This window comes from Taeniopygia guttata, chromosome 7, assembly GCF_048771995.1.
Source record: "Taeniopygia guttata chromosome 7, bTaeGut7.mat, whole genome shotgun sequence".
Classification (NCBI taxonomy): Eukaryota; Metazoa; Chordata; class Aves; order Passeriformes; family Estrildidae; genus Taeniopygia; species Taeniopygia guttata.
Genome location: NC_133032.1, coordinates 10,953,328 through 10,974,814, shown reverse-complemented (window position 1 = coordinate 10,974,814; position 21,487 = coordinate 10,953,328). Strand labels below are relative to the sequence as shown.

The window sequence follows — 21,487 nt, the reverse complement described above, 5'->3', positions numbered from 1 at the left end:
TCCCTGGGAGCGGGGGGCAAGGCCTCTTCCCGGGGCACCCTGCAGCAATGATGCTGCTTTGCATATGCAAAGGAGCTCATGGCATCATTAGGTCTCACTGTCACCCAGCAACTGCGGCGTGGGAGCCCCTGTCCTGCGGGAGCTTTTCCCACGGCCGCTGGGTGGGTGACGCCACGCCTGAGCACACAGATGTCTGTGGGTGTGGTGGGGTGGCAGCAGCTCTGGGGGCTGCCAAGGGACCACCCGTGAGTGGCCCTGTGGGAGCAGGTGCCCGGGGAAGAGGGGCTTGCATGCACATGAACAAACCGGTGTGAGTGTGTGCATGGTGGCACTTGGACCTGCGTATGGGAACAATGAGCCCGTGCCACTGCTGCTGCTGTGGCTGGTGGGGTCATGCGAGCCTGCAGGTGTGCATGAACACGCAGTGCCGTGACACATGCACTGCATGTTTCATGCACAGCACCCTCACAGCCCCGGGGGTGTTTGCACACACACGGGTGTGCAGTGCACTTGCATGGCCCATCTCCCATCTGTGTCTGCAATGGGGAAACTGAGGCAGAGAATTTTGTGGGGAGGTACCCGGCCCCCTGACGCTTTGGCACCATCCCTTTTGGCTCTGGTGCAGTGGGCTGGAGGAGAGTGGGGCGCCAAGGCAAGGGGGGGCCGCCGGGCCTCTGCTTAATCTCATTAGTCTTGGCATGAAAAGGCGGATTTACAGGGGCTCACATCTTCATCTGGCAGCGGGTGGGTGGGCAGGGCTGGCGTGCTGCCAAGGGTTGCCCCCCTCCAAAAGCAGTCAACTGGGAGTTTGGGAGGATCACTGGCTGCATGCAGCTGTGCCAAGACCCCTCCCTGTCCTCAACCCCCCTGCATGAACACACACACATGCTTGCACAGATTGGATCCATCCTGCACTCAGTCACACTCGTGGCATCAGCTTCCTCTTGCTGTGGGTTGTGCTAGACAGGGTGGGCATGGCTGCTCATGCTCAGGGGACTCTATGCCCTTTTTACACCCCTCCAAGAGACACCTCAGCACATGCTGCCTGCCATGCACCCCAAAACACACCATGACAGTGAGACACCCCCAGCATGGGCACCCTGCTGGCAGCACTCACATGTACTCCGGTGTCCACATAGGTTTTTGTGCACATGTCTGTGTACTCACACACATGCAAATACATGCACGTATTATCTACATGTTTATCTATGCTCATTCACATCTGCTCACATGCACACGAGTTTGCACACACATACGTGCATTCAAGCATCTTCACCCCTTGTATGTGCAAACATACACAGCTGTGCCCACACACATATGCTCACAGAGACGCTTGTGCATGGGCACATATTCACAGGGACACACGGAGATGTACTGACATGCAGGGAAGCACGAGCATGCACACAGCTGTGCATGCACACACACATGTATGTGCTCACACACATACACACACACGTGTGCACACCTGTGTACGTGCAGGCACACCCACTGCACACGCAGCACAAACAGCATGGACATACACACATGCACACACACATCTGTGCACACAATCTGTGCGTGCACACACACGCACACACACATATATGTGCACATGCACAGACGTGTGAACGCACAAGTGTGCACACACACACTGCACATGGGAACGCACCGCCAGGGGGCAGCAGAGACTATTTAAAGGGGTGGAGGCAGTGCCGCACCCCCCCTTCCCCTGCACCCCCCATCCCCACTCCATACCCCCCTCATCCCTTGCCCCGTACCCCCTATTCTGTAGCCCATGCAGCTGCAGAGTTCACAGCCACAGGTGAAGGGGTGTGGGGGACATGTGTGGAGGATGAAGCGCCCAGGGGAAACAGGCAGGTCAGAGTTGAGTGTCTGAGTCTTGGTGCCTCCTTGTTCCCGCTGATGAAGGCCCATGTTCCCCCCAGCCCCAGGACCTGGAGGCCCCTCCAGAACACGCCTTCAAGATGACAAGCTTCAAGAAGGTGAAGGCATGTGGGATCTGCCGGCAGGCCATCACGCGCCAGGGCAGCACCTGCCGAGGTGAGCTGGGGCTGTGGGAATGCATGTGCACGGGGGCATGCCAGGGAGGTCAGCACATTGGGGATGTGTGTGTGTGTGCCTGCATGCATGAGGATCCGAATGTGGGAACACGTGCCCATGCCAATCTGTGCACACACACGTGTGCCAGTGTGTTAGAGGGAGAGCTGTGGCAGTGAGAGAGTATGCGCGGTGCCTTTGTGGGTGGGAAGGTGGCTGGGAGGCCAGGGTGGCCCATGGAGACACTGAGGTGTCACACATGTACGTGGCCATGTGTCAGCTCCACGCACGTGCAGTGAGTGTGCAGTGGCCACCACGTATGTGCACGTGGGTCTGTGCACACGTGGGTGCTCACCTCCTGAGCCGTGCGTGCTGCCCATGGCACCCAGTGGGTCCCAGGTGGGGCCACGAGCCCTGGCACGTGTGCAGTGTCGCTGAGCCCCGTGCGAGGGGTGGACAGAGGAAACGGGAACAATGAGGCTTCCTGCGCTGCAGGAAACAGGCCCAAGGGGAACAGGGACTGGGGTGCGGCCGTGGCCATGCTGCATGGGGACCCTTGTGTCCCCTGAGGATGGGACATATGTCTCTGCAGGGCTACTCAGGCAGTGTAGTGGTGCCCTGTATAAGTGTGTGTCCCCAGCAGTGGCAAACAAGCCTGCGCTGCCCGTGAGCACGTGCCCTCCTGGGGCACGGGTGAAAGTGTGCAACAGCAGTGCACGGGGAGGAGGCAGGGAACACAGGTAATGGCAGCACCCCTGTGACGCTCTCAGTCATGCCAGTGTCCGTGAGAGGCCCCATGAGACCTGTGTGTGCCTGGTGTCCCTCCACAGCGTTCACCCTGGGCACTGGGGCTTGCACGCACACACGCTCACTGGCACGTTGGCACTGTGTGTGCCCCAAAGCCACATTTTGTGTGCCTGCTGCTGTGCCCTGCTGGTGCCACCCAGAATGTGTGTGCACCAATGTGAGCTGTGGGCATCCCTGCACACGTGTGCACGTCCTGGCAGCCAGTGCCCAGTGCCAAGGTGCTCTGTGCCCTGCAGTGTTGGGTGCCCCCCCATTCCTGCCCTGCATGTGGGGTGCCTGCTGACTGTCCCCCAGCACTGCTCCCCCTCCTGCCTCCAATAACCCTCTCTCCCCCCTCTCTCCCACAGGCTGCAAGCTCTCCTGCCACACCAAGTGCCAAGCCAAGGTAAGGCCAGTGCCCTGAGGTGTTCCCAGCCCTGCCTGTGGGTGCTGGGGACTCGGAGGATGCCATGGTCCATGCCAGCTGACTCCACTGGATGGGCAGCCAAATGGGCTGGTGGCTCTGGGCTGGTCACGGTGGCACTGGTGTCACCACTGGGTGACAGTGCCATCCTGCTGCCTTGTCACTGACAGCACGTGCCTGTCTGTGTATGAGGCTGGGTTTTGGGGTGCAGCCCTTCTCAGAGCAGAGCAGCAGGTATCTGTGTCCCAGTGCCTGGAGCGGGGTGCCCTTTGCCAGGGTGAGCGCTGCTGCACGTGGGTGCCATGCGCCGTGGCCGAGCGCTGCCAGCTGCGTGCACACAGGCTGAGCAGCTCTGCCGATGCCCAGCCAGGGGCGGATCTTGCTGGCAGGAGACAGTGGAACTGAGGATGCCCAGTGGTGTCTGTCTGTCCAGCTGCTGCACCAGCAGACGGGGACCCGACAGCAACCCAGGTTCTCCGAGGAGCTGGAGGTGGGCATGGTGCCCATTACTGTGCTGCCAGGGCAGGGGAGGCTTCATGTTCTTAATCCCTGGGGAGGCGTGTATGCCAGCTATCTCTGGGGCTGGCATCCTGGGCGGGAAGAGGCTGGCATGCCCCAGGCAGACAGCGTAGGCTGGGACATGCCTGTTCCTGTGCCCATTGCCTGTGCCCAGCTGGGCAGGGAGGGAGAGGAAAGGGGGGTGCTGTGCCAGGGGCCGGGCACACGTCGGGCTTTGCAGGGTGCCACGGTATGGGTGGTGGTGCAGGGCAGGCGCTGGCAGCAGCCCGGGCACCGAGCCCCGGCTGAACTCTTGGGGGGAGTGGGGGCCGTGGGGTACCCTGTGCCTTGAGCGGGCTGGGCAAAGGTGATCGGGAGGCTTAGTGGAGCTGTGCCAGCCTCAGGACCCTGTGGCGACTCTGGGCCACCCCAGGACCCTGTGTCACCCCGGGCAGCCTGTGCCAAAGGTGCCAGGAAGGCTGAGGCCAGGGCAGGTGGTGCTGCGGGGAGAGCCAGGAGGGGCGTGCAGTGAGGGGATACCTGTGGCACGGCGGCAGGGAGCATCTGCCAGTGCTTTCCAGGCAGGAGGGAGTGTCAGGAAGTGTGTGTGTGTCTGGGTGTGAACCCGGTGGGGATTCTCTGGTGTCTGAAGGGGGTCGTACACCAAGAGGGAGGTCACACCGTGCTCCCAGCATCTGGACGGGCTGTGCGCATGGGCAGCCCTTGGCTCGCTCTTGCGGCCGGCTGCATTTCATTAGCCTCCATCACCCTTCCCACGCTCGCTGGAAGCTGGAGCCCCCTCGGTGGGGCCAGCTAGCCGAGGGGTTTGCTGCTGGGGGGAGTGTGCATGGGGCCAGGGCCAGGGGCCTTCCGCAGAGCTCCTTTGGGCCAGCGCCCAGGGAGGGGCTCCTCCGGTCGGGCAAATGGCCAGCTGACTCACGCTTGTTATTGTAGGGTCTCCGGGGAGCGTGCATGTGGGGAGGGGGCTTGGCATGGAGCAAAAATGGCCTCTTGTTTACCTGAAGTCCCTCTTGTTTAACCCCTGCGCCTCCAGGATACTTTGGCGGGGGGAAGATGGACTCACCCCCAAAGTGCTGGCAGCTGCACCCTGCACCCTGCTTCCTCTTCCTGCCCTGGATATGCTGCCAAGGTCCTGGTGTCCCCTGGCTCTGGTGTGTCCTGACCCTGGAGTCTGCCCCACCACGCTACTGGCAGTGTTTGCTCTTTGGTCCCCATATTTACCTCCCTGGGACTTGCTCCACCTCTTTGTTCTGCCCCCTAGCATGGCCAGCTCCCAGCCAGCTGCATCCAGGCCCAGCGAGGGGAAAGCCCCCACTTACAAACCTTAAATGGACCAAGTATAGGGGAGGGGGGAGAGATGGGGGTGTGGGTGGGGTGTAAAGAGTTGTACTCCTGGTAACTAGTGTGGAGCACCAGGGGGTACCATGGGTGTGATGGGGATAAGGGGAGGGGGGCACTGGAGTGTGTGTGGGGACACCTGGGAGGTAGTGCTAGTGAGTGCCCCCTCCATGAGAAGGCAGTGAGCAGGCGGAGCTGTAGCAGGGAGGGCAGGACCTGTGCCCTGGCAGTGACCTGCATCCCTCAAGTTTCCATCCTGCCTGAAAGACAGTGGGGCAACAGTGGTGGAACCTACTGCCCTGTGCTAGCAGTGATGCTGGTGGGATGCCTGGTGCCCGTGGGTAGCTGTGGAGGGGCCAGGGCAGCTGCACACTCATCAGCTGGGAAGCACAACACTGTTCCCATGCCCATGTAAGGCCCGTCTTGCGCCCTGTGCCTCTGCTCAGGGATTTTTTCCTTGCTTAGCAAACCTCCCTCCCTCTCCGTGAGAGGGGTGGTTTGGATGGATGGACACTGGTATGTATGTGACACACACAGCTTGCCTCTCCCTCCTTCCCTGCACCAAAAGTGCCTGCCCAAAGCTGCGGGGGAGTATCTTCCTTTGGAAGTGGGGAAACTGAGTCACCGAGCCCTGTGTGGGGGCAGCAGGAGGCAGGGAACATGGTGTGGGGTGCAGTACTTCTGTGCCTGCGCTCAGGCGTGGGTGAGCCTGTGTCGTGGGTGGCATGTGCCGGCAGTGGCACAGCCAGGATCAGTGGTGACACTCGAGGATGCTCTGAGCAGTGGGGCCAAGCAGGCATGTCCCAAATCAATGGATATCCTAGGAGTGTCTCTGTCCCCCGGGATGCCTTTTCTCTGACTGTGGCCAGATTTTGCCATGATGCTGGTTGGAGAGGCTGAGAAAAGACGGGGGACTGTGCTGCTTCCCGTAGTGGGAGCTGGCCCCACGATGGATGGTTTGGCTGGGGGACAGGGAGCGCTGTGGTGTTTGGCTGCCGAATCAGTTGGCGATTGCTGGTGCTTGGTTCTGGGAAATGGCGCCTGTGCCAGCCCCTGGGCTTGGCAAGGCTCCAGCCTGCCCTGCTCATCCCTGCCACACAGGGGCCCAGCAGTGCTGGGGGACTATGGGTGCTGGATTGTGCCAAGAGGGGAAACTGAGGCACATCACACAGCATGGGGTCTAGGCGTTGTTCCCTCATTATCTTTTCCTAGAGAGCTGAAAGTGTGCATTGTAGCCATGACAGGCTGCTGGGCCATGTGTGTGTGTGTGCCTGTGTATGTGACCACGTGTGTGTTACTGTGTGTGCTCACAGATACATGCACGAATGCATGAGCTGCAGGAAAATGCACGTGTGTGCAAGAACATCCATCCGTGTGCATGAGCACGCTCGCACACAGGCAGGTGGTCACATGCATGTGCTCCCAGTTCACTGCCACCCATCCCCACTGGCCTCATGCCAGGCCTGGGTTGTTTTTCAAGTGCCCCCTGTGATGGGACTCCAGGGGGGGCAGGTTTGTCCATCATTAAACCAGGGGCTGGAGCAGGGCCAGGGCCGGGCAGCGAGGCATGTCCCGGCCAGAGCAATCGCTCCCAGTGCCCAGTGTGGCATTGATGGGCCCTTGGACAGCTCTAGGACCTATGGCAGGGTGTGGTGGGGGGGGTGAGGGGGTGTGCTACCCCTCAGCTGGTGCTGGGGATACCCCCTGCTTGTTAAACAAGCCAGAACTAGGAAGGGAAACTGAGGCAAAGAGTGGTTGGACACTTCCAGGAAGGCTTGACTCCTGGTGATTGGCACCCTCCAGCTGTGCCATAGCCAGGGGCCCAGCAGTACGGCTAGGCTGTGTATTGCAGGTCCCCGGGGGCTGCAAGGAGGGGACATCCATGTCCCAGCTGTAGTAGACTCTTGTTATGGGACTTGTGGCTGTCTGGTCCCTGCTCTCTGCCCCAGCCACTGTGTTTCCTCCCCGTGCTGTCGAGGGGTACTGGTCATAGGGGAGCTGCCCATCAGGTCCCTGTCCCTGATGGCCCCGTTCAAAGCCACCCCCCCAGTGCTTTGGCATAGGTAATTAGCAACATCCCTGGTCTCCACCACAGAGGGGGCGGGGCAGGGGAGGGAAGGAATATAGCAGGAATATGTCCTTGACCCTGGCATGGGCCCAGCTGGGGTGGAGGGCTGTGGGGCTTAGCCCTGCCCCAGTGCTGTGCCAGGTCTTATTTGTGCAGCAGGTCCTGGAGGGGTTGTGTTTTTTTTTTTTTTTTCCCTTGCCTCTTTCCTTTTTCCCCTTCTTTACGTCACTGCCCAAATATTCGGCCTCTCAGCTCCGGTGGGGGGCCGGCTCTGCTGCTTGGAGGACTTGGGGCCCTTCTCTGCACCCTCGGGGTGCTGCACAGAAAGGATGGGCAGAGGAGAGGGAATGCTGAGACTGCTCATGCTCGCTGCACTAGTGAGCACTGGCCAGGACCGGCCTGGGAGGTGTCCGATGAGGCAGCGGGGACCACCAGCCTCCCTCCTTGGCAGCTCTTAGGGCTGCATCCATCTTCCCAGAGCCCCGTTAGGGTGGGAAGAATGGTCCAGGTCCGCCTCATTTCCCACTGATTTTCTTTCTTCCCAGACCAATTTGCATCCCCCATGGCCACTCTTCTTGATACCTGCCCTGGGGAGGATACTGGGTCCCTGGGAACTCCCAGGACCCTCCAAGAGGTGGCAGAGATCCCAAAACAGCTGAAAGGTCTGGTTCAAGAGGGGCTTTACAGACCCTGCATTGGGGCTTATATCCTATGTGCTTTAATCTCTGGAGATGAACTGCACCTGGGTGCCTGGTGCCCAGGTCTCCTGTCTTCCACTGACATCTGGGGTAATGATGCTCAGGGGTGTTTGTTTGGGTCACAGAGGAGCTGTTTCACGTGAGGGGTGGTTTGTCTGGGGGGGGCTGGGAGTCACTGGAGCCACTTTGCAGACCGCTGGACTTGCTCCCACTGGCACTTTGACCCTATGGTTCTGGGATATACTTTGGCAGCTGTAGTTCAAGGATGTTGTCAGAACTTCTCTGACTGTGTCCTGTGAAAGGGACACATCATGTCCCCAGGGGACAGTTCCTGTCATTGCCCTGGGACCAGGACAGGGACATGCTATCACTGCTCTTCTCTCACCCACTCATTTTCATCCCATTCAGTTGCTGATACTTTCCCATCTGGCCTCAGCTCTTCCTCTGCTATGTTTCTCAGGGCCTGGGAGCCATCCTGTGGCCTCCTCTTGAGGAGTTTGAGCTCTGGGGCCTGTGCAGGGGTCTGTGCTGGAGCTGGGCTGGGGTCCATGCTGTGCACTGCTGATGCAGGATGTTCGTTGCCCCTCCATCCCTGTTGCAGCACATCCCATCTTTTTGGGATGCCGGGTTTTTGTGGGCTGTGGGGATGCTGAGACTTGTTTAGGGGTGTCAAAGGATCCTGGCCATGGGGTTTTGTCCCTAGAGTGGTGGCAGCTGGGGTCTGACCCTGTGCTGTTGGGTGCTGGGGAGGCAGAAGGGCTGGCTGGTGCTTGCTTGGGAGGGGAATGAGGAGATGCTCTCCAGAGATGTTTGGCTCTGGTGCTTTGTCCTTGGCAGTAGAAAGGGTCCACAGTGCCTTTTGGTGCTCCTGTGCCATGGCACTGTTGGGTTGCTGTGGAAGCTGAGGCATGGAGGGACTGGGAAAGATCTCCCTGAACTGGAGTGTACGCCCAGAGGTGGTGTCCCTTAGGGGGACTTGGAGGTGGGCAGTGGGAAAACCCCTTACCACAGACCCCTCCCTGGTGACTTTAGAAGAGGTGGTGAGGTAGGAGGGGTGTTGGGGTCCTGCACCGCTCCAGCAGAGCCAGTTCCAGCCTTTTGGCTGAGCCCACGGCTTCAGGACGGAAATGCAAACAGGAACGGGGAGGCGTTGGGTGAGAAAATGTCAACAGCACTGGGCCGGGTGCCTGGCTCACTGCCTCCCTGGCCAGCTCGCCACTCTCTGGGCTGCTGCTGGTGGGCTTCCCCTCTTTGCTGTGGGGTCTCCTGGCACTGAGCACTTGCTTGTTCAGCAGGGCTGGGGCAGGGTTGCCCCAGGGGCAGCAAGGGAGACCAGGGCTCCATCCATCGACATGCAGCCCCCCGAGGAGGAGGAGAAGGAAGGAGGAGGAGGGGAGACAGGAGGAAGGCCAGGGGGATGCTGGGCACACTCCAGGTTTGGGACAGGCAAGCTGGGACTGGCATGACTTTAGGTGCTAAGGGACTGATGGGGTTTTTCCAGCATTTTGGCTTTGATTTTTAGTTGAGAGGCGGTCTGCTAAATCTTTACATCCTCTCCAACGCTGGGGGTGTGGGACACCCAAAGGACCACTAGTTGGGCACTTGGTCCTGCATATGGCAGGGGGGCACCAAGTTGTGCCAGGGGGTGCCAGGCAGGCCCCGAGCAGGGCCCCACGCACCGGTCCCTGCCACCCCGCCGCCAAGGGCACAGGGACGCCGGTGGCGTCACGCGGGGCGATAAGGCCCCGACCCCGCTGCACCCCGCCGCCCGCCGCGGCCCCCCGGCACCGGCCGCGAGGGGCTTCCAACGGGGAGGTGGTGGAGGTGTGGGGGGGGTAATTTTTTTTTTTTTTGGGGGGGTCCTGCCCACCTGCCGGCGCCCCTACGCCAGGGCCAGCTGCTCGAGTCAGGCTCCCGGTTGCCTTTAAGGGCGTTTTTGGGGGAGGCGAGGGGAGCGGAGCGGGGCCGGACTTGGAGCGCGCCGTGCAGCTGGGGAGAGGGAAGAGGAGAAGAAAGAGGGAGAAGAAGCGGGAGAAGGGAGAGGAGCGGTGGAAAAAGTCGACCGGGACCCCGTTCCTCCCCAGGGCCGGGGCCGGCGCCCCGGGCTCCCCAGCCCCCGGCCGCCCCGGGGGTGCGGAGGGGAGCGGGGAGCCGGCGGGACCTCCCCGCGCCCCTCCATCGCCGGGGTCCCGCTTCTGGGGAGCGAAACCCTTCGGCTTTCCCCCTCCTTCCCTCCCCTCCCTCCTCCCTCCCTCCTTCCTTCCTTCCTTCTCCAGGCTTGGCCCGGGGAGGGAGGGGGGCTCTGCCTGCAGTCTGCTTTCACTCCTGCCCGCCCGGGCGACGCCGGGCTCCCGCCTGCCCCCCGCGGCCCCTCCGGCCGCCCCCCGCGCCCCCCGGGCCAGGTGAGGCTGCGGTGCCGTCCCTCTCGGATGTAGGCAGGCGAGACCCCGGATGGATTTCGGGAGCGTCATGAACCAGGTACGGGCGGGAGGTGAGGGCACAGGGGTCCCCAGGCCCCCCGGGAGGGGGGTGCTGGAGGGGGGTGTCATCTCTCCAGGGGGCGGGGGCCACGCGTGATATCCGAGCGGTGATGGGGTGGTGCGTGGAGGGGGGGGTGCTGCCCCTCCGTGTTAGGGGGATCCTGAGCTGTCTGTCACCAGAAGGGGTCTCAGGGTGCGGGGGGGCTTGAAGGGGGCGATGCGCTGCTCGCAGGGAGGAGGGCTTGGGCAGGGGGCGAGGGCCGGCTGGCTGCCGGCAGGGACCTGTGAGCGGCTCCGGGGGCCCTTTCCCCCGAGCCCCTCTCCCGCCTCACAGGGCCGGTGGCTCTCGGGGTGCTCCGGAGGGGGACACGCAGACGCTGGGGTTTGCGTCCCCCCCCGGCCTCCCCGAAGTACGTAGGGACACGTCCCCGCGGAGCGAGGACCGCGCGGGAAAGCGGGGTCCGCCCCCGGCACCCCGCTCCCGCTCCGCTGCCGAGCGGCGATGCCGGGCTCCTGTCACCCCCGCGGGGAGGACACGGTGGGGGGCTGCCCCTGGGCTGGGACAGCCTGGCAGCCCACGGGTTAACCCCCCCTCCCCGGCGGGACCGTCAATGGTTAAACTGCGGGTTAATGAGTGGCGAGGCAGCCCCGGCGGGTGCCAGCCCCCCCCGCCGCCCCCCCGGGCGGGGATCCCCGGCCCCTCGGCGCCGCCGGGCCCGCAGAGGGTTAACTCCGTCAGGGCAGGTCCCAGCGCAGATGTTTTTGGGCTGTGCTGCTGGGAGAGGAAACGACCGAGCGAGGGAGGCATCAGCCCGCTTGCGTTTAAGGGGAAAACAAGGAAAAAAAGAGAAGTGCGCCGTTCCCGGGCGCCTGAGCCCGCTCTGTGCTGCAGTCAGCCCTGGTGCGGGACCGGTGACCCCAGTGTGTGTGCTGGGGGACAGCTGGCAGGGACAGTGGGGTGACAGCGGCTGCACCCCCTGGGTGCTCCTGGCACTTGAGTCTGCATGTCCTGGGGGACAACCAAGCAGGCACCTCTTGTCCCTACAGCATGATGGCACTGGGAAGACAACGTGTGTCCTATCTGGAGTCTGAAGCCACCCCTAGGGAAAGTGTATAGATAGAAAACGAACCTCCAGCTCTCACCCGCTCTAATGATGCCCCTTCCTAGTGATCCTGCTGGCCCCTGGCAGGGGTACTGGGCCTTGGACCTGTGCTCACCCACATGCCCTTTTGAGGTCCTGAGTTGCAGGGGGGCCCATTTGCCCATGCCCTGGGTCACCCTCCTTGCTTTGCCACTATCTGGCTCCTAGCCTTGTGCAGCCCATCCCCGGGGTATCTGGTCACAGACCCTGATCAGCATTGGAGCTTCCCTGATGGGTTTTGGGACACAAGAGAGAAAGTAGTCCCACAGCACAGCTCCCGGGCAGGGGGAGTATATCTTTGTCTCCACTTCTCCCTCCTATTCCCTCATTTCCTCAAAATTACAGACTGGGGGGACACCAGTTTTGGAGGTGCTGCTCAGCATTTCAGGTCCCCTGTAGTGCTTTCAGCTCAGTCCTGCAGGGTGAGGACGCAGCACTGACTCCAGTCTCCATCTGCTTTGGGCCTTTCCTACTCTCCCAAGTAGAGCCCCTGGGCTCAGTACTGGGGGCTAAGACCCCTAGGGGCAGCCAGGGCTTATCTTGGCACCTTAATCACCCCTCGAGGTGGGTCCCAGTCCCATGGGCACTGGCAGATGCCCCTGATGCTGGGAGGCTGCCAAAAGTGCACAGAAAGGGGTTTGCCTGATGCTCCAGCAGAGTGGATCTATGGGAAGCATCCCGCACTGGGCTCAGGGTGGGGCACAGACTGCTGAGAGGCTGGTGTGCTGACCAGTCCCACAGGAGTGCCCGTGCTCCATGTCAGAATCCCTTTGTTGATCAGTTCCATGTGAGAATCCCTGCGCTGGCCAGTCCTGTGTGGGAATCCCTGCTCTGGCCAATCCTGCCTGAGAGTCAGTGCTCTGACCAATCCCCTGTCAGAAGCCACGGCTTGACCAGTCCTATGGGACAGTCTGCGGAGTGATTAATCCCGTGTAAGAATCCGTGTGCTGGCCAATCCTGCATGAGAATCCCTGCATTTACTAATCTCAGGTGAGAATCCATGCGCAGACCAGCCCCAGATGAGAATCCAGTTGCTGCCCAATCTCGTGTAAGAATCCATGCATTGACCAATCCAATGTAAAAACCTGTTCATGGACCAGTCCTGGTGAAACCCCTTGCAGCAGGGTCTGTCCCAGCCAGTCCTAGTGTGATTCTGTTTCTGGCCTATCCCTGGTGCAGAAGCTGCTCCCTGGGCAATCCTGGTGTCTGGTTTGGCTCTGGGGAGTTGCTGAGGGGGTGGGAGGATCCTGGTACTTTTTCTTGGAGAAGTCTGGTGCAGAGGTGGGCAGTGACCCCATGGTCTTCCTTAGGGTGGTTGTGGGGTCCCCATGGGCCTGGGCTGAGGGGTGTCCCCACAGTGGGGTGGCAGCACACGTGTGTGGTGCTGAGGGCAGAGCAGGGCAGGGCTGGGGCTCTGGGGCCAGAGCCAGGCAGGCGCGTGCTGGCCTGTGGGGCTGGATCCAGACCTGCTGCCTCCAGATGTTGCCTTTTTAGGCACTAGAGCACAGCATATCCCTGCCTGTAGCCGGCCCTGTGCCGAGCCAGCGCCTGCAAGCAAAGTAGGGACAGTCCCTGTCTTGGTCATGTGGAGGCATCTCTGTCCCCCTCCTGACCCCCAAAACAGCCCTTCTCCCCCCAGACAGGGTCAGGGATGCTACCTTCTCTCCCTTCCCCTCATCTGCACTTGGCAGCACTGAGGCTGATTGCTGAAACCGCCCCAGAGCCGGGACCTGCCCTTATTTGGGTTGAAACCAGGGCTATTTTGGTGCATCTGCCTCCACTGCAACCCCTTGAAGCTTCTCTGTACATTGTTTTTCCTGTCCTGTCTCATACCCCTGTGCCAGGGCTGCTGGCCAGGCCAGCCATGGGCTGCTGGGGGCCGTCATCCTCCCAGTGTGCTGTGTATCCCAGTGTGTCATGGGGTGTCAGTGGTGGCCCCCACAGCCACCGTGGGACGGAATGGCTGGTGTCCCCTGTGGCATTTCATCCCTGATTTGCAGGGCTGTGTGTACTGGGTAACCTCTGTCCTGGTCCTGCTGCCGCCTTCCTGGCGGGGATGGGCCACAGGGCGGCTCCTCATCAACATACCAGGGGAGAGACAGGAGGTAGCGTTTGGCCCAGTTCGGGGGACATCACTGAGTGGCTCTTTTCCCTGTGGTACTCTTCCTGGTGCCCCCAGCATCTCTTGGGGAATGCAGGGGCAGGGTAGACTTGATGGCCTCTGCCCTGGCATGAGTGCTGTCGAGGCATGGAGAGGATGGCACAGTGACAGTCTCTGTCCCAGCTGCAGGGTGGGCTGGGGATGCTTGGAGGGAAGCCTGGGAGCGGTGAGACCTCTGTGCCCCAGCATCAGCCCAGAGTGACTCACCCTGAGCCGCTGGCCAAGCCGCTCCCCTGCCCTTCGGCGCATCTGCCAGTTACCCCCACCCAATAGAAGAAGTCCCAAAAGCAGCACCCCTGGATACTGGTGGCTGCAGAGAGGGGCTGTGGGGTGCATGGCGTGCTGCCTCCTCCCAGGGACCCTCATGCTGGGGGTCTGAGGTTCTGTGTGGCTGCCCTGTGCCTCGCACACTGGGGCTGTGCTGGGCAGGGTGGAGCTGGAGTGGGGGGGGAGCGGGTGTGCATGGAAACATGCCGTCCTCCTGCCGGGGACATGTTGCATAAACGGGAGTTTTGCCAGAGCTGCAAAAAATGTGAGGGCAGGAACAGCCAGCACGTGGTGTAGGCAGAGGATACCTGACCCCTGTGCAGGTCAGAGGGGCGACCAGAGCACAGACACCATGGTCCCTTATGCCTGGCAGGGGAGAAGGATGCTGCAGCTGGAATGGGGAGCAGGGGTGCTGGAGAGCGAAAAACCTTCCCCAACATCCCCAATTTAGTGGTGCCAACCTGTCCCCTAGAAGTGTCTTCTGCTGTGAGGTGCCTGATGGCAGCTCACACTTTGCCCCACACTGTGGCTATGAGAGGGCTCAGCAGGGCTTGGTGGCTGGGCTGGAGGGACTGGTGAGTAGGGGAATGGCTGGGGAACTTGCTGTGGCCTGTGGCTGTCCCTGGGATCCCCTTTACTTGAGGCAGGGTCTCGAGGTGAGCAGAGAGTTGTGGGGTGCGTGGGGAAGTGATTCACAACTCAGCTGGGATGTAAGTGGCACAAAGCTGAGATGAACTTGCTTGGGAGGAAGTGGTCCCTCATGGGGTAATGTGGGACCCCATGAGGTGGGACCCCATGAGGTGGGATCCTATGGGCTGAGCAGGCATTTATGCTGCCCAAGCATTGTCCTGTGGGACGCCAGTGTGACCGCTGAGTCACATTCCTTTTTGACAACTGCATTTCCAGACCACAGGGTGGCTTGGGCAGGGGAACCACTTACAGGGCTGCAGGGAGTAGGGTGCCTTGATGCCCTCTCTTGGGGTTCACGTTCTTTCTAAACAGTGGGGCCGTGAATTTGGCTTGCTTTGGGAAGATCTGGGATGTCACTATCCCTTTTGCTAGTGTGTCTCCAGCTCCAACCACATCAGATGGGCTGGCTTGCCAGCATCTCGGTGCCTGGCCATGGGAAGCATCCCTGGTGTGCAGGGGTCTGTGCAAGGGCTAGGGTGGCTAGTGCTGCATCTGCTCCTGGCATAGTAAGGGTCAGCACCAGCCCGGATATCGTCCGGCTCCGGAATGTGTATCGGAGCTCCTGGGGAAGGGAAAAACACAAACCGCCACCCAAAGGAAGGGATATGCGTCAGAGATGGGCCTGGATCACCCACCGGCAGCCGGCCGGGCCATGCTGTGGGCTGTGGGCCAGTGCTCGCCCGGCTCCAGCAGCCCAGCTGGGGAGACCCCAGTACTGCACTGATCCAGCTCGTTCCTGAAGTGCAGGGCCTCTCCATGGAGGTTTGTTCTCCCCCAGCCCTGCTGGCATCTTGGGGCTGGCAGGTTGGGGCTACAACCCACGGCGATGCTCCGCTGGAGCAGGGCCTGGCAGTGGCCCTGGGCGCTTCAAGGGGTGCAAGGGTTGTTTTACTGAGGGAGGAGGAGGGAGAGGAAGGAGCTGCTGAGGGAGGGGGGTGTGAGCAGTGGTTGCAGCATGAAGAAGGCTCTGAGGTGTCTCATCCCTGGATAGGAGGTGGATGTCTGCATTCCTCTAGACTCGCTCAGTTCTTGTGAAATGGTGCTGAAGTCCTGTCGGGATCTGTGGTGCAGAGGTCAGTCCCTGAGCTGCAGCTGGAGGGGTTAGGTGGAAGAGGGATCTCATGAGCTACTCTGCGCTATGGCGGTGTGGCCAGGTTTGCCAGCCAGGTGTTTATTTCTGGGCTCGGACATGTGAATGCTATCGAGTTTCTCTAGGTATAGTGACAGCTGGTGATGAGCGAGAGAGCCCATCATCGCCTTCCAGCGGAAGGCTGCAGGGTGTGCCCAACCCTTTATGAGACATCAGAGGCTCCTATCACTCGTGGCCATGGGGCCTCATTTGCTGGGAAAGTGATTTTTCTGCTTGGCAAAACTCGGGTGTCAAGGCAGCAGCTCGTGGGATGTGGCTGCTGGGAGGGATGGGGCTACGACCTGGGGGGCCGGGTGGCGGGTGGGGGGCCATGGGGGGCTGGCGGGGTGGGCGGCAGCCCTGCTGCGCCTCGTTCCTCGCATTCCTGGGCAGGGCTGCTGGGCGGCGGGGTCGGCGGCGGGGGCCAGCCTGCAGGAATGCAAACACCGGTGAGGGGAGAAGAAAGGCTGCTGTGTCTGCCACGGCAAAGCAAAGCCTGGACCAGAGGTGTGCGGGTCCCCCTGCCTTCCGCACCCCTCCCTGCGCCGAGGGATGCAGGAATCCCTGAGGACAGAGATGGAGGCTGTTCTGGGGGTGCTGCAGTGCTGTATGGAGCGATATGGAGTGATACTCTCACTGGTCCCCTGGGGCAGGAGGGGCCTCATACACCTCCTACACCTCTAGGGCAGGAACTGGACTTCCCTAGGGAGGGGTCCATTGTCTGGGGCAGGGTCTTCCTTCTTCTTGAACTGGGAGCATGTTTGAGCCAAACTTGAGAGAGGGAGACAGCTTTACATTCCTGCAGTCCTTGTAAAACTGCCTTTCTGGGATGCGAGGGTGCCATACAGCCTGAGTTGCTGTCTCCTGTGGATGGGAAGAGTGATGTCGGGTGAGCACAAGCCCATATCACGCATCAGAGAATCCTTAAGGGCAAGGAAATACAACCACAGGCACCTCAGTTTTTTCCCTTTTCCAGCCAGAGGTGCATTTGTAGCCTGCAAACTTCCTCATGCCTACAGCAGAGGAGGACCCTACCTGGCTGTGGCACCAGTGTGTCCCATTGTGGGGGAGCTGTGCATCTCCCCCCATCTCTGGCCCTGTAGCTGGGGCTGGGCGGGTGTCAGGGGTGCTTGTTGAGCATCCCCGGGGGAAGAGCACGGCAGTGTGCGGGACACGGTACGGCACAGCCCTCGTCGCTCCGTCCGTCCGCAGCAGCGGCTCACTGCCGGAGAACATTCCAGGGAGGCTGGCGCGGGGCCAGCGCCGCGGGGAAGGGAAAAGGGCCTTTTATGGAAGCGTTTCTGCATTAGAATAAAATCATAATAATAATGCACAGGGGAAGGGAGCAGGAGGAGGAGGAACCCCTGAAGAAAACAGACGGGAAGGGAACAGGCTGGCAGCCGGGGAGGGGAGCAGGCACTGGGCATCCTGCTCTGGGGATCAGGATGGGATGGGATATGGGTGCTCCAAGTGAGTTGCTTGGGGCAAATCCTTCTTTTTATGGCCCGGGGCAGGACAGGCAGAGTGGGGTGCAGTGGGTCCCTATGCTGCCATAGTAGGGGACCAGCCCCTGAGTGGTGTTTGGCGTCGTGGGTCCATCCTGGGATAGGGCAGGGGATGGCTTACTGAGCGTCACTGTTCCTGGTGGGATTTGTAGAGGACAAAATGCCCCAGTCACACACTCCCACTACTGCTGACATCTCTGTGCCAACACAGAGCTGGAGTGCCTGTGCCTGCTGCCCCAGCACCAACGAGGTGCTGCCTCTCCCACCCTGGCATGCTGCTACGGACTGGGGTGCACACAAAACCCAAGGTTAATTGTCAGTAATTGCCGCTGGTAATTAAGGTAACAATAGCCGGGCTGTTCAGCTGGCGGCTGCAGGAGCTCACGAGGCTGGGCTGGGGTTTGTTCCAGGAGCTGCTCTTGGCATCAGGCGCCCGCCCTGCGCTGTGCTGTGCTGTGCTGTGCTGTGCCGTGCTGTGCTCGCCATGCCCACCCGGGCTGGGCCTGTCCTGGCTCCCTGGCCAAGGATGAATGGCACAGCTGCCATGGCCCTGAGCCTGCTCCCACTCCCAGGAAGCCAGCCTTGACTTTGGGATGCTGCCTGTGCTCCTGCCTTGGGTGGCAAGACCGTGGATGCCCCTGTCACTTCCTTGGATGGGTGCTGTATTCCCTGTGGTGTGGGTGGGGTGTAAATGCTGCATTCCAGCCTCTTCCATGCCCTGTGTTGGACAGGGTGTTCAGGGACTAATCCTGGCTCTCTTCTGCTTCCTTGCAGGCTGTGACCCCCTGCTCCCCCACTGTCAACTATGAGCTGGTAAGTGACACCTCCACTGTGAGCCATGGGTGACAGCCAGGGCTCTGGGGATTCTAGAGCATCCTGCTCTACGTATGGGGCTTTCTCTGTCCTGGGGCTTCAGGACATGAATCTTCCACCCTCAAAATCACAGGGGTCCCGAGCTGGGGGTAAGGGCACCCCCATTTTGGTGTTGTGCCTGCCACCATTGCTGGCTGAAGGGCATCCCACAGCTTAGCAGCAGAAGCTGGAGCACCCCAGGCATCACTCCTCTTCACTGGAGCTGGAGCTTTCAGTGAAGAGGAGCTTGCAGGGTTGCTGAGAGGGACAGACAGATAGGACGTGACCATCCAGGGCTCTGGGGTCCCCTGGCCTTCACTCCCTGGCCAGAGCTGGGGCGGTTTCTTGCACAGCCGGAGATGGGTGTACCAGATGTGCCTTTGGCTCGGGGCGCCCAAGGCCGTGCATTTGAGCTCTTGTTATTGTCACCCTGTAGTATTGTCTGTCCTAGGGGCCTTTAATAATCTGCTGGGGCCAGGGCGACGCAGGCTGTTCCCACCCTGTCCTCTCTGGACACCGGGAGAACAGCTGGATGCATCATCTCCGTTCACCCTGTCCTGGGGAGGGCAGGTGTGGGGGTGCTGGGCAGACAGCCACAGTCCTTTGCCACATTGCTCCAGGCCATGGCTGGGCTCTGGGGGCACCAGGCACTGGGATGTCGCCTGGAGCAGGGCCATGCCCAGCAAGAGGCTTGGGAAGCATGACACGATGGTGCCTACCAGGCAGCAGCATTTCACCAGCAGAGCAGCTCCCCTGCCCCGTCCCCAGCCTGGCGATGCCCGTGGCAGCAGGCAGAGCGGGCACGTGGCAGCAGGGAGACTGTCATAGCCCGGGGCCGGTGTGGCAGCCCTTCCTTTCTGCTCCAGATGTGTGCCAAGGCTTGCTGGGGCAGGTGCCGGGGAGAGGAGGCCCTGGCAGGGGTTCAGCTCAGGCTCGGCAGCCAGGCAGTGCCGCAATACCTGTGCCCCACACGGGGCCCTGGGCCGGGCAGCCCATAGCTGGGCAGGGGTCTCACCTGCAAAGTGAGTGTAGGGGATGACCACCTGCAAGCTCTGAGAGCAGCGTGAGAGCCCAAGTGAGTGAGAGCATGGGGTAGGAGTGGAACATGCTGCCTGCCCTGGGGCCCCGTGGTGGTTATCTGCCCCGGGTTTAATCTCTGCCTGCACCCCCCACCCCTGCCAACCTCCTTGGGCACTTATCAACAGCAAAAACATGTTGGCTTTGAGCTGGGACCGTTACTGTGGCTTTGGGAGGAAATTGAAAGGGTTTGCCCTGCCTCATGGATGGAGATGTCTGCTCTGGCCCTGCTACCAAGAGTAGAGCAGCCTGGTTTTGGGGGTGACCTCCAACCTCCTGGTCCCAAGACTCCCATCTGGGAACCCACCCAATTGAGTCCTTTTGCTGTGCCATTCTCAGGCACCACAACCACCATTCCCAGATAGAGGTATCTGTCTCTTCTTGCTTCCTATATTTGGGGTCCAGACACTTTCCCCCACTCCAGGAAGTTAATTCCTATCCCCAGCCTCCTTTCAGAGCTCTCTCCATTGGCATGTCACCAAATTTCCCCCTGTTTTGAGCATCTCAGACCCTGGCTCTGCTCCCACTGGGGTCCTTCACTGACCCTGTGGGATCAGGCTTATCTTGGGGAGCTGGTCTTGCTGGTGGCCAGTTGCCAGGCTGGGTGTGGGACTTGCACTGGGCTTGCCCTGTTGTTTACTTCCCAGCTTTAGGGTCTGACCATGGAGGATCCATCTGGAATCCCAGAGATGTGAGTGGCACCAGCCAAATGCTTCCCATTGGTGACGGTGGTCCAGTGCCAGTGGTGGTGGCTGAGAGGCAGGATGGCAGCATCCTTGGTACCTGAGTATCCCAGCTCTGCACTTGCATTTTGGGTGATTCCCAACCTTTAGGAAGAGAGGACATGTTGGCAGGCAGGGAAGGGAACGGAACCATGGTGCATTTCCTAGGAAGCACCAGAAATAGCCAGGGGGAACTTTTGACCCTGGCCTCGCTCTGTGTGTGTGTCCCTCTCTCAATCTCTCCTCTCTTGCTTGCCTTTTTCTCACCCTCTCCTTGCTCCTGTCTGCAGCCATCCCTGGGGGAGAGCATCACCAAGCAGGTAGAAGTCCTGGTAAGTGCAACCAGTCATGGAGGCTGATCACTGCATCAAGACCTCTTGGGGGGGTCACTCGTACCTGTGCCATTGCTGCAAGCACCTCCTGCAGCTAAAATCCCTCAGCCTGGAATGCTCCTGTAGTTTCCCAATGGAAAACTTGGGATCCTGAAGTCGTCTCTCCCTGCCAGCCAAGGTGATGGTGGTCATGCCAAAAGCAAAGGGAGATGCCCAGGGTTGGTGGCAGAGGTGGTGGTGGAGCCCAGCACACTGGGGGCTGAGGCTTTTGCTGCAAAGCTGACTTTCCTGTCTTGGAACTGGGGATCTGTTACTTAATCTGTGAACATGAAATTGCTAAGACAGTGTAGACAAATGCGCTGCCAAAGTCAATGTGGACAGCTTCCCCCCCGTCCCCCGCCTGCAGCCACTTGCTGGCCTCCCTGTGTGTTGGGACTGGTACCCAAGGGATGGAGGCATGATGGTTCCCATGAGGAAGAGGATGAAAGCCTTCCTCACCTGAGATCTGGCTTTTCCTAATCCCTTTGGTTGTCCAGGGCATGTTTCCAGCCCTTAGAAAGAGCATCCTCAGAAAAATCCAGTTAGAAGCCTCCTTTGCTGGCTTTGCTGTCTTTCAGGGCAGTTTCTCGATGTTTCTGAAGCCTTTCTTGTGCCTTTCTTCATCCTTTCCAAGCAGAAGGTTTTGGGTGCTGCCAGGAGCCTGGGGACATGCCAAGCTAGCTTGGGACTGGAAGGCACATTCTTGGTGGGGTTGGCAGAGGGATCTTCAACCCAACAGGACTGGGAGCAGCCCGTCCTGTGCTGGGATGGACTGGGTTATACTGGTTTGGCTGGAGTCTCTGTGCACAGGGGACGTTTGCAAGGTCTCCCAGCCCAGCGGGCAGGAGTGTTTAATAACAGGAGTGCTGGCTCCTATCAGCTGATTGCAGGCTGACTCTTCCTCGTGCAGGGGCTGGCGGCAGAGACGCAGCGTGGCTGTGCCTGGGGGGTGGGGAGCATGGCAGAGCCCGGGGAGCGGGGCAGAGCTCAAGGGCTCTCGCTGGGGCAGGGGACACTGGAGGACCCTGGCTGTGGGCACCCGCTCTCTCAGGTCTGGAGGGTGCCAGGAGTGGACCTGCCATGGCGTGGAAATGGATTAGCAAGGGGCTCACTGCTATCCAGGTATGGGGAGGGAGAGGGGCTCTGGCATCCCCACCATGCTTGCCCTCCTGTGCCTCAGCTGACCCATGTGGGAGCTGGGGGTGATTCCTGGTTTCCCCA

General features: G+C 60.7%; 1 protein-coding gene across 21 annotated transcripts in view; it reads left to right on the top strand.

Moving 5' to 3' along the window:
- The first annotated feature begins 1,934 nt into the window (after positions 1 to 1,934).
- TNS1 (tensin 1) overlaps positions 1,935 to 21,487 on the top strand; it is a 62,243-nt gene continuing 42,690 nt past the window's right edge. For 2 of the 21 annotated variants that reach the window (XM_072932049.1, XM_030277289.4), the window contains exons 1-4: positions 1,935 to 2,040; positions 3,192 to 3,229; positions 18,019 to 18,057; positions 20,186 to 20,227. In XM_072932049.1, coding sequence (XP_072788150.1) covers positions 1,965 to 2,040; positions 3,192 to 3,229; positions 18,019 to 18,057; positions 20,186 to 20,227 — 195 coding nt within the window. In that variant the 5' untranslated portion in view covers positions 1,935 to 1,964. Of the gene's footprint in view, positions 2,041 to 3,191; positions 3,230 to 9,738; positions 10,349 to 15,208; positions 15,373 to 18,018; positions 18,058 to 20,185; positions 20,228 to 21,266; positions 21,389 to 21,487 lie in introns of those variants that run through there. The other 19 variants (XM_072932054.1, XM_072932050.1, XM_041717294.2 and 16 more) reach the window with 14 other exon arrangements.